The sequence below is a fragment of the Microcaecilia unicolor genome, chromosome 5 (assembly GCF_901765095.1).
Source record: "Microcaecilia unicolor chromosome 5, aMicUni1.1, whole genome shotgun sequence".
Classification (NCBI taxonomy): domain Eukaryota; kingdom Metazoa; phylum Chordata; class Amphibia; order Gymnophiona; family Siphonopidae; genus Microcaecilia; species Microcaecilia unicolor.
This window is the reverse complement of record NC_044035.1, coordinates 58,177,227-58,193,490: the sequence shown is the minus strand read 5'-3', so window position 1 is coordinate 58,193,490 and position 16,264 is coordinate 58,177,227. Positions and strand designations below refer to the sequence as shown.

Genomic DNA, 16,264 nt, shown 5'->3' with positions numbered 1-16,264 from the left:
CTTTCCTTCAGCATTGCTTCCATTACTTTTCCAATAACTGAAGTGAGGCTTTCCGGCCTGTAGTTTCCAGCTTCTTCCCTATCGCCACTTTTGTGAAGAGGGACCACATCCACTGTTCTCCAATCCCACGGAACCTCTCCCGTCTCCAAGGATTTATTAAACAAATCTTTAAGAGGACCCGCCAGAATCTCTCTGAGCTCCCTCAATATCCTGGGGTGGATCCCGTCCGGTCCCGTGGCTTTGTCCACCTTTAGATTTTCAAGTTGTTCATACACACTCTCTTCAGTGAACGATGCTATATCCACTCCATTCTCATATGTACTTTTGCCAGTCAATCGTGGTCCTTCTCCAGGATTTTCTTCTGTGAAAACAGGACAAAAGTATCTATTTAGCAATCCTCTGAAAACACTTCCCAGTGGATAATGTCTGAGAGATTCTGGCCCAGATGCATCAACCATACGTAAAAAAATCTAAAACGTTAAAGTCCTTAACGAATTTGAAAAAACGAAGCATGTGTCACATTTGTGACTGTTTTCCATGTGGGTGCTCTCCTCGCCCGCTGGTGGCCAGAACTAGTGGCTGCTATGGACTGTTTTCTGCTGTCTTCCATTTTCCAGACTTCAGAGAGTCCGGTCCGGATTTTCCAGGTTGCCAGACTTGCTCTGCTGGTTTGTCCTTGAACAGCAACCTTACTTGGCTGGTGATTGCTGCAGCTGTCAGCTGCTGATGGGCTTATTAGCTTCTGTGAGCCTTGCTTGCTTTGCCTTGGTATCAAAGGTCTTCCATGAGTTCCTGTTGGTTTGTTCGAGTTCCTGCTCTGAAAGTTTCCTGTGTGTTTGACCCTGCCTGTTCCTGGACATCTCTTGATTTCTGCCTGCCTAAAGACTCTGGTTAGTTTATGGATTACCCTTGTTTGCCGCCTGCCTAGAGACTTTGCTTGGACCTGATTACTGCTTTTGTTAGCCACTTGTCTAGAGACTTTGCCTGGACCTGATTACTGCTTTTGGTAGCCACCTGCCTAGAGACTTTGCCTGGATGTGATTGTTTGCTGCCTACTATTAAATTCTCTTCTAGTTATCCTGTGGTTCCTGCCTGTTATGTTCAACCTTGCTTTTTGCTTGGGTGATTTGCCTGCCGCTGCTGCTCCTCGGCAGTGGTCCAAGGGCTCACAAACCTAGTTGCTGCGTTGAGAACGTGACAGCATGCATCAAAAAAACAAGTCGCACATGTTTGGTGCGATATTGAAAAGTACAATGTATCAAAGATTCGTAATCCCCATAGGTAATCGGCCCCTAAAGGATGCGCAGAGCAGCCAAGCGTTATGCTGGCTGCTCTGCGCATGCCACAAACGTCCAAAACAGCAAAAAAAAAAAAAAAACACAAACACGTGGCTCCCTGGCTTCCCCCTGCATCAATACAAAAATAAACATACATCAAAAAAGGATCTGGAGGGGGCAAAGGCGCTCATCCAGTTTAGCAGCCCCGCTCCCCCTCCCTTCCTGTCTCTCTCTGTACTGCTTCTCCCATAGCTCCGCCTCCCAGCATCCTTCGCCCCCGTGCCCTGCCCCCCTGAGTTTGTTGCCACTGTTCCCCCCCTCTACCAGACCCCCCCCCTCCGCTTTACCGGCCCTCGCAACGCCTCTCACCTCTGTGTGAAGGCGCTGCAAGGGATGGAACAGCTGATCGGCGATCACTTCTGCCTTCACCAACGTCTCTCTCCTTCTTCCTGTGCCCGCCCTCCTCTGACGTAAGTTACCTACGTAACTGCCTTCCCCCCCCCCCCCCCCCCAGTGTGTTGGAGCTGCAGCTGCCGAGAGTGTGGCAGTAGGAAAGGAAAAGCTTCTTCTTGCCCTGCCTGCAGAGTCTGTCAGGTGGCTCTGTGCAGCTAGGATTTCAATGAGAGAGAGAGAGAGACACCTACACAGCTCAGATCTGAAGCTAGGATGTGCTTTTCATGGTCTGAATCCTTGTGAGCCTTCCTCATACAAAGGGGGCGGAGGATGCCGGGAGGCGGAGCTATGGGAGCAGTACAGAGAGAGACAGGAAGGGAGGGGGAGTGGGGCTGCTAAACTTTGTAGTTTTGTTTTACTTTTTTATTTTATACCAGCAGAAGCGGGGAGCAGCGGCAACCTCGGGGGGGGGGGGGGGGGGGGGGGTTGATCTATTCTCACTGTACACCGCCATACAGGACGCTCCTGATGAGCGCCTTTGCTCCCTCCCAATCCTTTTTTGATGTTTGTTTCATTTTTTATTTTAGGCAGAGGGAAGTGGGGAGCCACGTGTTTGTGGGTTTTTTTTCTTTTTAAACATGCCAGGGGATTTTTATGGTGCAGGGGCCAGCGGGGAGATGACAGCTCAGGCCTTAACGACAGATCTGAGCTCACTTAAATTTCAGATGGTAGATGATTCGTTGCAATCGTCGGTATGGTTAGTGCATTCCGAATTGTCCACATTTCAATGGTAGTTTCTCGTTTGCATTCTGTTTTCCATTAGCTGCTTGCTTCGTTGGAAAAAGGCCTTTAATGCATGCAAAGGTTAGGAATTTCCTTCCTTAAAGGGTTGTTAGAGGGTCGTTAAGGTTTAGTGCATCTGGCCCTCTGTTCTTTGTCTCTGAGCTCCCAAAGTCAGTGTCAGTAGGTACTTAGAAAGGTTTTTGACACCCTTAAATGCATGAGAGAGATTTGCATTCATCACCTCCATTGTATGCAAATCTCATGCACAGTTATGTGAAAATCTTGAGTAACAGACCATTTGTAACTCTCAAAGACCAGATTTAGGAACCCTTCAGTGAGGAAATAGAAAAGTGATAACTTAGCCGCACTCTGCTTCTATTCATTTGTCATCACTGTGGAACAGTAAAGTACATTTTACAAATGGTTAACATCATACTTCAAAACACCTGGTTTATCTATGCTTTTACAATTCCGTTTAATTTCAAGTCACTGCTGGAAATATAAAAACATTTAAAATTCTACTACAAAGATTTCTGCTTGATCAGTAGAAGTTCAAACAGCAGTTCCCTCATCAAAGGGGTTATTATTTCTGTCAGTCCCAGTGACATTAAACTATGGATTTTTAAAAGGGAGGACATAAGACTTTGTAGTTTACTATTGTGATGTACTCTTAACACTGCAAATATGAGTCATCCAAATTGATCAGAATCCAGCAGTAAACAAGGTATTCCAGTTCCAAAGGTGACATTTAAATGCACAGTAATACAGATATGTACCAGCCTTCAATAACATATTTTGGGAACAGTAATGGAAAATCTATGCAATAACTTTATTAAATATGTTAACCACGTTGATTGTAACCACAGAAAGGTAGTGTATCAAATCCCATCCCCTATCTTCCCCCCTTTAAATCTGCCCTTTGAAGTACCTATACAGAGGACCAGCACTGTGATGGAGCCATCTATTCAAGCGTCTGGAAAGGCATGTATTGCTAAGATTTTCTCACTCACACACACAAGGATTGACTCGGGCTGCACATACTGCAGCGGGATGTGTTTATCCACTCCTACCCTAGCTGAGATAATATTTAACCATCTCTCTGACCTCACGTGCAACTTTCTTCAAATCAATCACCTTACTTTCTAGTTCTTCCTACTTTCTTACTCATCTATATGTTACAACTTTGCCTTACCCTTCACTACCAATTATAATGTTCTAGTACATATTGTGTTGTCATTGCAAGTAGTATACCTTGCCATACTTTGTATTGTTGTTCGAATATTTTTACTGCTCTAATTGCCTACTGCTCATGTTTGATCTATTCTCACTGTACACCGCCTTGAGTGAATTCCTTCAAAAAGGCGGTAAATAAATCCTAATAAATAAATAAATAAAATTTATACTTATGTTTATTTCTTTACTTGATGTATTGCCTTTACATGGGTGACGACAAAGCAATTTATATACAATAATAAAAGAGGGAAAGGAACTCCATAAATTAAAGAAAAGAGAACCAGAGAGAGATTAATCAAACACAGCAAGCAATAAAATAAAGCTGGCCCTCAGATAATGTACTGTGTTTTGGATTTAACTCCCACCATTCTTAACAGTAGCTCAAGGCACAGGCGGATTGACCACTGGGACAATAGGGCAGTGCCTGAGGGCCCACTTTCCCCTAGCTTCCATCCTGGTTTCATCATATTTGATAGGTGGTTAAGGGCCCATGACCCAGATTGCTGTCAGTCCGCCCCTGCATTCTGGTACACAAGGTATTTTCCTGTCCTCAGAGGGTTTAAAATCTAAGGGAGTCTTTTACAAAGGCTAAAAATAAGTGTGCACTGAATGTTAGAGATGCCCTAAAGATCCCGTCCTGCCTCTGTGATTCCTGGACTCCAACTCATATAAAGATCTTGTGGACTTAACTACTTTCTCTTAACCCTGTACCTTCCTGCCACCCGTATCACTTTCAATTCATTGTACTTTCCTGTTTGTTAACTAAATGTTGTAAGCCACATTGAGCCTGCCAGCAGTAGGAAATTGTGGGGTATAATGATATAAAATAATATTCCTATGGGCGTGTCTGGCATTTAGCTCGCACTAATCATCAACGCACCTTTGTAAAAGCCCCCTAAATTTGTACCTGAGGAAATGGAGGGTTAGGTGACTTGCCCAAGATCCCAAGGAGCAGCAACAGCAGGATTTGAACTGTGGCTTCCGTTGTTCTCAATCTGTTCACGCTTTCCAAAAATACTAGGACTAGGGGGCATGCGATGAAACTACAGTGTAGTAAATTTAAAACAAATCGGAGAAAATATTTCTTCACCCAACGCATAATTAAACTCTGGAATTCGTTGCCGGAGAACGTGGTGAAGGCGGTTAGCTTAGCAGAGTTTAAAAAGGGGTTAGACAGTTTCCTAAAGGACAAGTCCATAAACCACTACTAAATGGACTTGGGAAAAATCCACAATTCCAGGAATAACATGTATAGAATGTTTGTACGTTTGGGAAGCTTGCCAGGTGCCCTTGGCCTGGATTGGCCGCTGTCATGGACAGGATGCTGGGCTCAATGGACCCTTGGTCTTTTCCCAGTGTGGCATTACTTATGTACTTATGCTGCTCTAATCATTAGGCTGCTCTTCGACAGGGGACAAGCATCTGGGGAACAGAAACTGTAGTCCTAGTTGTTAAACATCCAAGTTTGCTATGACTGTATGTTTGTATTCTATGTAACAGGTCCCCTGGTGAACCATCATGTGTGTAGCTCCTGGTATGAGATGGGGAGATAACTTCTTACCTCTCTTTTGTGCCGGGTCCTTAGGGGCAGAGGGAAGAGATATCCTCAAGGTCTTAGTTTGTGGATGATCAGCCAGCCTTCCAATGTCTTTCAGCCTTTCTCAAGCCATCAGCCACTTCAAAAATGCCTCTGTCCATTACAGCAGTGACTGACACTCTAGCCAGATAGCAGTGATATTGAAACTACTTGACCCTTAGCAGTAACATTGTAAAATCATCACTAGGGGTCATGGAGGCCAGTTTTGGCTATAAGATCACGAACAATTGGACTTGCTCCTGCTCTCACAGGACATCAGGGACCCTGGTAAGGCCAGAGATGGGGACCAGAGGGTCTGCTGGAGGGGTGGGGCAGGTGAATGGATGCCATGTAGGGGAGATTGGAGGCTGGAAAATGGGGATCAGGGTGGGGAGAAAACAATGATGGTAGAGTGATCTTGGAGTAAGATACTGGTGCTGCAGGATCAAGATAATTTAGAGAGTGGGAGCAGCAATTTAAAAAAGATGCTACTTCATCCTTGTGTGTGATGGGAGAGGGTTACATGTTTGTTTTCTCTATGTGCAGCTGGACATGTGAAGCCACCAATATGTAGTTTGTACCTATGTTACAAGAGGCTGTATATTTGGCCAAGTCTCTTGTAGAACACTGGGGGAGTTCTCCATATCCTGACCTGGACATGTAAATCCCCATCTCCGTGTACTTTCTAAAATAGGGGGGCTTGACATAGGGGAAATGGGACTTGATATACTGCCTTTCTGAGATTTTTTGCAACTACATTCAAAGCAAGATATGCAGGTCCTTATTTTGTACCAGGGGGAATTGAACCCAGTTCCCCAGGATCAAAGTCCACTGCACTAACCACTAGGCTACTCCTCAGCTGCTAGATGCTAGACAATTCCTCAAGTTTCATCAGATCTCTCCCTATGATTTCCACAACTTCCAGTGTATCTGCCATGTTTCAGATTTTAGTATGATCCACAAGCCAAGCCTTTCCGAAAAGACACTCAGCTACATCACTTACAAAAATATTGAAAACAATTGAACCGAGGATCAATCCTTGCTGCACACCACTAGTAATACATCTTTCCTTGCTCAGCGTGAACACCATTTACCACTATCATTTGTTGCTTCCTACTCAACCAGTTTCTAATCCAGTTAGTCGCTTTCCGACCTATACAAAGGGCACTCAGTTTATTTATTAGTTAGTCGCCTATGCGGAACTGTGCCAAAGGCCGTCCTAAAATTCAACTACACCACTGTTAGAACTCTTGTTTGTATATTCTGTTTTACCAGTAGTAGGTGTATTAGTGTTCTAGGATTCATGTAATATTTGTAGTGCTGCCTATTCATAAGTAGGTTTCAAGTTGTTGCAATTAGTGTTACTGTTTTGTAGTAGGTTTACTAGTGAGTTAGGAGGACATCTAGAGGCATAGGGAGCAGGCAGCGTGTCTGCCATGCTCATCTTTTTCATTCAGCTCAGGCATTTTATAAAGCCCAATTTAGTTGCGTTTGGAGCTTTCGGAGCAGGGTCAGTCATGCTGTCAGATTGCTAGTAATCGAGAGGAGGGCAAAAAATCCATCCGTTATGCAGGGCGGATGAAGTAAACTGAGGGGGAAGGGGGGTCACACAGGGACATATATAGAGGGCACCTACGCATGCTCAGTGGGGGCCTCTTTTCTAAGGCTTTCCTCTGAACTCTGGGAAAGCTTTATCCGTTTCTGGGTTCATCAGATGATGTCACCAGTGTGTGGCTGACTCATCCTGCTTGTGCAACTTAGGTGAAGGATTCTGCTACCATGTACTGTCTGTGTAGGAATCTTTAACAGTGCAGCCTGTTCCAGTTTCTCAGTAACAGTGGTATAGCCATTGGCCCACCTACTTTAATCTCAGGCCTACCCAGCAGCGATATGGCTATGCTGCAGCTGGTGAGGATCCCCGAGCCTCGCCACATGAAGATCTCCTCAAACGTGCCCCGAACTCTCTCCAGCACAACTCAGAAGTCAGTCAGTGGCAACTTTATCGAGCTGCCCAGTGTTGCACTCAATGCTTGCTCAGTTTTTGCTAAGTAACTTGTGTACGTAAGTTGTCGAATAGTGCCTAGCACTTATGCATTTAAAGGCATATTATATATGCGTAAGTTAATAGGCAGACTAAAAAGGAGAAAAATAAATAAGTATTAATATTCTATAACTTATGTGTGCATTTAGCGCCAAGTTATAGAATGAGGAGGAAAGTGTCTGGCTGTGGAAGGAGCATGTGCTGATAATCTCAATTTAAATACATTTTGCAAGAGGACAAGCTTTGAATGCATCATTATTTTTTTTTAAAGAGCAATCCTGTTCTGTTTTAATGTTTAATAAAGACTTAATGCAAATAAAAAATATATATATATTTTGAATGGTGTGTGGTTAGTGGGATAGCTCTATTGTTAGGGAATATGGAGTTTTGATACAGAACTGCAGATTAGAGGTTTTACATTGAAAATCTGTCCAATCTAGACTTCACTCCCACAAAGAATAAATTGGTGAGTGATTTTATCTATTATAATGGTGATTTTACCTGGTAGCTGGAACTGATTGGAGGGGGGAGGGTTTCTTTATGCATAGAAGACCCTGGTGTTTTATACTGCTAATGCAATCCCCTGGTAAATTGGGAATAAGAGTGTGCATGGATTTCCTTAGGGGATTACTAGAACTGGTGTATAGAACTCTCCAGAATCACTGGGGGGGGGGGGGGGGGGGGGGGGAGGGGAGGGTTAGCAGCAGTGGGAGGGTGGAGAACTCATCCCTGAGGGAGGTATTGGGAGATAAGTGACAAGGGATGTCATAGTTGATAAGAACTAATAACCAAATGCTAAACAAGAGCAGTAACTGAGGAGTGATCCAGGTGGTAGAAAGGGTTATCCCCCTGGGAAGCCTGTTCAGTGCCAGAGGCAACAGCTGGAAGAAGTGCACCTCTGGAGGTGAAGAACAGACAGGGAGGTATGGTCCTGAGTGGGTCCAGCGGCTGGGTAAAAGTGGGAGGCTTAGTAAAGCAAAACTTTTGTTTGTGCCCAGGTATTAGGTGCCTGATCCAATGAGCTAATCGGGGCCCAGGATTGGTATAGGAGACCTGGATTACACTAATTTAAAAGTGAGGGGTGGGGGGAGAGGGAAGGGTTTTGTGAGTAGCAGTGGGAATTTTATGCAGAAATATTGCTTTGACTTGCTTCTCCGCCCTTCCCTCCATGACTAGCTTGCCCCTCTTATGCCACCCAAATATTTTTGTCTAGAGACCCTACTGATTGTTAGGGGGGAGTAGGGTTTAAACTCTGGTTTCCCTGGTTCCCAGCCCATTGCTCTATTTATTAGGTTACTCTTTCCCTGCTGGAATTAATAGTAATGCTGGTCTAGGGCCTAGTATGATATTTTCAGTACTGCCTTTTCACAGGTAGGGTTGTTGCTGTGTGAGTTCTGAAAGCTATGATTAGAATACAAAACATATGAATGCAAAATAAGCAAGTTGAAAAGTACATCCTTACAGTGTGACACAATGGTATTTTATTGATTTATTTATTGCCTTTTTGAAAGAATTCACTCAAGACGGTGTACAGTAAGAATAAATCAAACATAAGCAATAGACAATTACAGCAGTAAAATATTCAAATACCAATACAAAGTATGGCATAGTATACTTGTGAAGAAACAGTGTGTTTTAAGCCTGTAAAATGTATTGGATACTTTCCTGTCTTAAATATGTCTGAGGTGTGTTTCTCTTGTTTGACCAGCAGATGGTGCATGTTTATGTTTAAAGCTGTTACAGAGGACTGACTTAAAACTTTATTTGGCACACAGATAATAGGAAGTGCCTTCAAGTGATGTAACCAGTTTTTATTTGAAACTTGACTGTTCTGGGCTCTGATTGGCCTGGAGTTTTGAAATTACCCAGCAGATGCTGGCTGTTGCTTCAGTTTCAGCCTGGGAGAAGGAGAGAGAGATCTCTTTTGCTGAAGCTCTGTGAACAGATATATGATCTGATCTCCCCAGGTACTTTCTAGGAAGTATGCAAGTGTTTAGTTAGTGTTATAATTAATCCATATTTCAGTTTCTTGTTATTGTTTGCCAATTGCACTATTTTGTTCCACTGTTCATTACTTTTTTAAGAGAATAAACATAATTGTTTGTTCGCCCTGTTTGGACTGATAAAGTGGTTTGTGTGCTGAGTCTGTGAGTGCTTTCTAGGAACTGTGGGACTACTGGGAGAGTGGTTCCAGTAACCTAGAAATCACTGGGAATAATTTGAGAATGGGGGACTTGCCCAGAGGCAGTTGTGACTCAGTTGGTGGGAGGAGGGTGCTAGTGTAGAGTACAAGTGGCAGGTGCAGGCAGACGTGAGCTGTACTGGGCATAGATCCTCTAAGTAGCTGCGGGGTAACCCCAGGCACGTGGCTAGGCATTTCATGACAATACAACTTACAATGTCAACACAATATGTAATGAAACATTTTAATAGACCGTGCAGGGTATAAGCAAAGGTGGAATGAGTCTCCTTCCTCCACCGGCAGATTCATGCATGTATTCAGTACTTGGTGGGGAAGAGACTTGATACAGTGTCTCAGCGGACTGCCAGGTCCAGGGTGGGTGAGTTGGGCTGGGGGAGGAGGGGAGAATATGAGACCTCTGTGCTGTGACTGGTACTGTATACAAATTGTGTATGTATGTCTGTAATGGCACATGCACAGGTGTTTTTGTCCATGATGAGAGTGTTGTTCCATCCCCTGCCCTCTCCCCCTGAGACCACCTCTGAAGTCTGCAGGTAAATATTATGCTGAGTAATTTTTAAAGCCCTAATTTTCATGGGCAAAATGTTCTCTTTACTGTAGAAAATGGCTAATATCCTTAGTATGGTCTTTCATTTGGCATGTGAGAATTTATCCAAGATGTTCTTTTGTTTTCCCAGTGGAGCCTGAGTTTAAATATGTTGGCAACATGCACGGCAATGAGGTGCTAGGTAGGGAGCTTCTTATTCAGCTCTCTGAGTTCCTGTGTGAGGCGTATCGCCTGGGGAATGATCGGATCACCAGCCTAATCCACAGTACACGGATTCACATCCTACCTTCCATGAACCCAGATGGATATGAAGTAGCTGCAGAACAGGTACCTGGGGATATCATGACACCCAAAGGGCAATTCTATACAAGGGGACTAAATATAGACACCAATTGTATGTACTAATTTAGAGAATAGGCACACTTATGTGCTTGAATGACATCACAAACGTGGTAGACACTATTCTATAAAATTGGTGTGCTAGTCGCATGGGGGGGGGGGGGGTGAATTCTATATATAGTGAAAAAAAAACTATTCTATAAGCCGAGCTTAAAATTAGGCATGGTTTATTGAATAGTGCTTCTGCACAGGAGTCGTACGTAAATGTAGGCACTGCCATTTGCACCAACAAAATGTGGTGCAAATGCCAATGCCTAAATTTGCACATGCATGTAACTCAAAACCATGCCACTGATCTGCCCTGAAATGCCCATCACCCTTCCATTTCCATGCTCCTTTTTTTGACTGCATGTAAAATTAATTTACATGTGTAAATGCCAATTAATTTTGATTCATGCCAATAATTGCTTGTTACAAAGCTTGTAATTCAATTAAATTGCACATGCAAGTTGGGTGTGCGCCCAATTTGTGCGTATAATTTATGGCGAGTTTTATAAAATAAGGGGGATGGTGTGTAACAGCAAATGGACTGTACCAGGGGGCAAAGCATGGGCATATCATGGATGTTCCTCCTAGCAATTCACACACCTTATAGAGTAGCATCAGATGTGCACATTGCAAGGTATACTTATGCATGCCAGCTTATTGATTAGGGCTGCCTTAATGCCATTATAAAACTGGCACAAGGCCTAGATTCAGCCAAATCTGGATACTGAAAAAAACTCAGCAGCCAGCACTTTTCTATAAATGGAACTCCGAGATGAGCGCTCTGTATACAATAGCGTTGGACACTGAATTCCATGCCCTACTTTGGGCACAAGAACTTACACCAACTGAAACCAGGTGTAAACCCTGGCATGCAAGTTCGGCGCTCAACCGCAGTATTCTATAATATAGCGTGCAATTTTCCAGAACGCCCCACCCCGCCCATGCCCCTTTCGTGGGAACGCCCCCTTTGCAGTTGTGTGTGGGTACACTTAGCCTGCAATCTGATAACTGGGCGCCTAACTATATTTCCCCATTTAGCTCTATTTCGGCACCTTGCATTTCTGCACCAAGATTTTGGCATGGAATTAGCACCTAACGTTAGGTGCCATTTATAGAATGCTTTTGGATAGGGTTACTATTTTTTGTCCTCTGAAAAAGAGGACACATGTCACACACCCCTGCCTCGCCCCTGCTACACCCACACCACACCCCAGCCCCGCCCACACCACGTCCCTTTCAGATCCTCAACCCGCCCTTTCTTGCTCTCACCCCGCCCCCGTCACATATTCCCCTCCCCCCGGGTCACATATTCCCCTCCCTTGCCCCCCCATCACCTCCCCTCCCCCTTGTCACATATTCCCCTCCCCTCCCCTTACTTACTATCTACTGCCCTGGTGGTCTAGTGACCTCTTCAGGGCAGGAAAGAGCCCCCTCTTTCCTGCCCGGAGCGCTGCCTTGCCCTGCATCCTTCTCGGTCTTGACTTGGGATTCAAAATGGCCGCCGAGAGTTGAAGTCTCGCGAGGCAAGGGCAGGCAGCGCTCCGGGCAGGAAAGAGGGGGCTCTTTCCTGCCCCAAGGAAGTCACTAGACCACCAGGGCAGATAGTAAGTAAGGGGAGGGGAGACCCACGGCGCCGCTCGCCTGCCCGTTTGTCCAAAAAAAGGACAAACAGGCGGGCGGGCAAAACCCGCTGGACGCCCCGGACAGAAATCCAGACATATGGTAACCCTACTTTTTGAGTTCACATGCTCCTGTCCCTTAGCTGGCTTTTCCTGTTGTGACCTGAGACAGGAGGATCAGTTTCTTTTGTTTCAAATTATAAGGACATTCACTTTTTTGTCCCTTTGGTGCCCTCTAGTGCCTCTCCATCATATTAGACAGTGCACACCAATCTTTTTGTCTTGACCCCATGATTACCAGCCAAATAAAATTGTGTGACCTCCCCAGAGGTGCAGAATTATGATGCATCTATGGAGATCCCACCTAAGTCATGACCCCATTTGGGGTCCCGACCCACAGTTTGGGAAGCTCTGATGTATGAGGTCTTTTGCTGTGTGTAATCATTAAGAACAAAAACTATAATATCAGCAAATGAATCCTTCATAAATAAAACATACAAACAAAAAAATAGGGGTCCTTTTCCTAAGCTGCAGGAAAAGGGCCCTGTGGTAGCGGTGGAGACCGTTTTTCCCACATGCCAAGGCCCTTTTTACCGCAGCAGGTAAAGCTCATTCAAACAATGGCCATGCGGCAAGATCATTTTTACAGCGTGGCCATGTGGCAGGGAGCACTTACTGCCACCCATTGAGGTGGCAGTAAGGGCTCCCACGGTAACTCGACAGTAACCAGGCAGTGCACGGCAATGCTCGATTACTGCCGGTTTAGCACCACGCTATAAAAATTTGTTTTTACGGCATGACGGAAATGGCGCTCATTTGAGCCGTAGCTACTGCTAGTGGCCAGGTTGGGCTGGCAGTAGTCCCGAGTTAGCATGCGGTAAGTTCACATCGGGCTTACTGACACTCTGTAAAAGAGCCTCATAGTTTTTTTTATATATTATAGGGGTCACTATTCAAAAGGGTTTAAACTACTACTACTACTTATCATTTCTATAGCGCTACTAGACGTACGCAGCGCTGTACACTTGAACACGAAGAGACAGTCCCTGCTCGACAGAGCTTACAATCTAATTAGGCCAGACAAACAAGAGATAAGGGAATATTGAAGTGAGGATGATAAAATAAGGGTTCTGAACAAGTGAATCCTAGGCACAAAGCAAAGTAACAATGAAGTGATTCAGAAGAAAGTGAAAGTTCAAGTAACCCAGTTGTAGTTCACAGATAATCCCTAGCCAACTTGAAGAGCTTGAGTTATTCTAAAAGGAAGGATGGGCAAAAACTGTATCAACCCACTGTGCAAAATTAGTTGATACTTACCCTGAATGATTTCTGGCTGTTACTGCTGTGAAAAAGGTTTCCACCAAGTACTGCGTCAAGGGGTGTGAAAACTTATACAGTCAAGATTTTTTGATTTCTTTGGCTCAATTACTATTTTGTTTAAATACTTTGATGATTCTTTCACATTGAAAATGTACAGTATGTTATGTACAACTGTGAAACCAACTCTCATATTAATGCATTTAGAACTATATTTTTTTCAGACAGCAAAAAGCGAAAAAATGCACAAGGGTGCGAACATTGTTGCAAGGCACTGTATAGGTGTATACACAAACACACAAATACCCATACATTGCTTATAAAGATTCAGGTTCAACAATTAAGAACAAATTGTACTGTAAGAGAAGACCAATTCCAGGATGTGCAGGTTGAATCCCTCTTCTCCGATTCCTTACAGGGGTGTGTGTGTGTGTATGTATGTATGTATGTATATATATATATATATATATCCTATATAATAAAACGCACCTCCAACATTCTGAAGCTGACTGCATGGCTGAGGCATTCCTGCTCTCTGTATCTATCTCCTGAATTGACATCACGTACTTCCGGGTTCGTCACAAGCAGAAGTGACCAACCACACGAGGTTTCTCGGCTTCAGAATGTTGGAGGTGCATTCCATTAAATAGGATTGGTCAGTTCCTTGAAGCACAGCCAGAGCTCAGCGTCCTGCACAGTAACGCTCAGACACCAGAGAGAGAGAGGGGGGGGGGGCTGACACCAGAGAGAGGGAGGGGGGGGCCTGACACCAGAGAGGGGGGGGAGGTATCTCTGTCACACACTCTCTCTCTCTCTCTCTCTCAGTCAATGTCTTTCTTTCTTTCTCTCACACACTGTCTCTCACACACTCTGTGTCTCACACTGTATCACACTCACTCTCTATGTGTCACACAGTCACTCACACACTCTCTTGGTCTCATACACTCAGCCTCAAAGAGAGTCTGTGTCTCATACACACACTCTCTCTCGCACACACTGTATCTGTGTGAAACACACTCTCTCTCACACTGTGTCTCACATACGCACTTGCACACACTCTCATTCTCACACACACTCTCTCACAGACACACTCGCACATTCACTCTCTCTCTCACACACAGTCACTCTCACATACACTCTCTCATACATACACACTCCGAGGAAAACCTTGCTAGCGCCCGTTTCATTTGTGTCAGAAACGGGCCTTTTTTACTAGTATATATATATATATATATATATATATATATATATATATATATATGGGGGGGGGGGGAGCAGATGGAAGGCCTTTCTCTAGGAATAGAGAAAAGAAGCTATACTGGAATCTCACTAAGGGGAAGAGGTCTATGTTACTATCATATTAACTGTACCCATCACAGTGCATTCACACAAACAGCAGGAACTCAGAAGCTGCAGGTCCCAGTCTCACCTAGCAGAGCAGCGGCAATTCTAGTAGTAGCATTAAATCTCCTCTTCATTTATGGAGCCTGAAGGTAATGCGTGAACCCTTCAAGCATGTGGGGCACATATAACTGCAGAAGGCACCACAGTATGTGCCCTGGGAGGAGTAGGACAAATCACTGGCACCTTTTACATTTCTACACTTTTAGGTGAAAAGAGCTCATGTCCCAGCCTTTAAGGAAGCCTCAGCTCTTTAACCTCCCCAGACTAACACTATTGGGCAGTAAAATCATTTTAATTGCACCTTCCTTTGGCTCACAGATTACAACAATGAACTGTTGCATTGTGTAATGAAAGGGCAGTTGATCATCATACACAATATTTTGCAGTTGTGAAGTGGTTGGCATCCCACAACACGAGGGAGTAAATCATAATATTTCTGCTAACCTATTTAGTCACCCACAGCTCCGCTGAAAATCAACGATTTCAGCGGTACCAGTGTCACACACATCGCTTGTCCTGAATTCAATATTACTAAGGTCCTTCAATGCACTCCTGCACAGAGAAGCTTGCAGAGAGATGGGAGAAAATTTTTTTTATGTCTGCCCTTGTGTCATTCTGAGTAACGAGGAAGTCATTTGATGCTTTTAACACCAACGCAGACACTGTATTAGCCATTGCCGCCCCTCCCAACCTCCCTCGCCCAACAAAACTAATACTTTGTCCAAGCTTGTTCTCCCATAGCCACAGCTGCCCTTCTCTGTTCACCCACAGACATTATACAGTGACCCTTCCAGGGATGTCATGTAGATAAAGTTTTAAAAAAAAAACACATTCTCTTTATGTACAACATACATGGCAAATAGATTTAGCCTTCTTCCTTTCCAAAGATAAGGCTGAACACTAAACAAGGAGGAAGAAGTAAAATTAGTGATGGATTTGGCCAGACTGGCATCATGGACAAATGGAGAAGGTGCTGTTCAGCATGGCTAAATGATGCAATGCATCTTGGCAAAAGCAACATTTGTAGGACCTTTCCATCTTCAGTTCTTTTTTTTAATAGAAAATTTCCTGGGTTTTACAGACTATTCCTGATTTTCACCCTCATATGTATATATTCAATGGAACAAACAGAATTTTGTTTTCATCTTACTAAATCTGATTGGTTCAGGCTCTCTCCCTACCCCATCCAGTAAGAATCCTTGGTCCTCGGCCCCTTCCCCTGGCTCAGGAGGAGAAAAAGTTACACATTATCCTGTACTTCTCTCTGGATTTATGAAGAAAACTGAGCAGTCAAATTTTGCAATGCTTTTCTTCCATGCTTGTAACAAACACTGACGGGTTCTTGGGAAAATTAAAATAACAGAAAGCAAAGAGCTTTGCAGAAGTGCTGCCTACAAATTGTCTGAAAAAAAGGTCTCATTGGCATTCTGCATGAATGGCTACTGGTACTGACACTCAGCAACCAAGATATCAAACATAATCCA

General features: G+C 44.1%; 2 protein-coding genes across 2 annotated transcripts in view; one reads left to right on the top strand and one right to left on the bottom strand.

The window, feature by feature from the left end:
* The window catches only part of ALDH18A1 (aldehyde dehydrogenase 18 family member A1), a 948,333-nt gene that overhangs the window by 418,399 nt on the left and 513,670 nt on the right, over positions 1-16,264 (bottom strand). The gene's annotated exons all lie outside the window — the stretch shown is intronic.
* CPN1 (carboxypeptidase N subunit 1) overlaps positions 1-16,264 on the top strand; it is a 68,492-nt gene that overhangs the window by 14,157 nt on the left and 38,071 nt on the right. Inside the window, exon 2 of the mRNA XM_030202937.1 lies at positions 10,184-10,380. Within this exon, the coding sequence (XP_030058797.1) occupies positions 10,184-10,380 (197 nt within the window). The remainder of the gene's footprint in view (positions 1-10,183; positions 10,381-16,264) is intronic.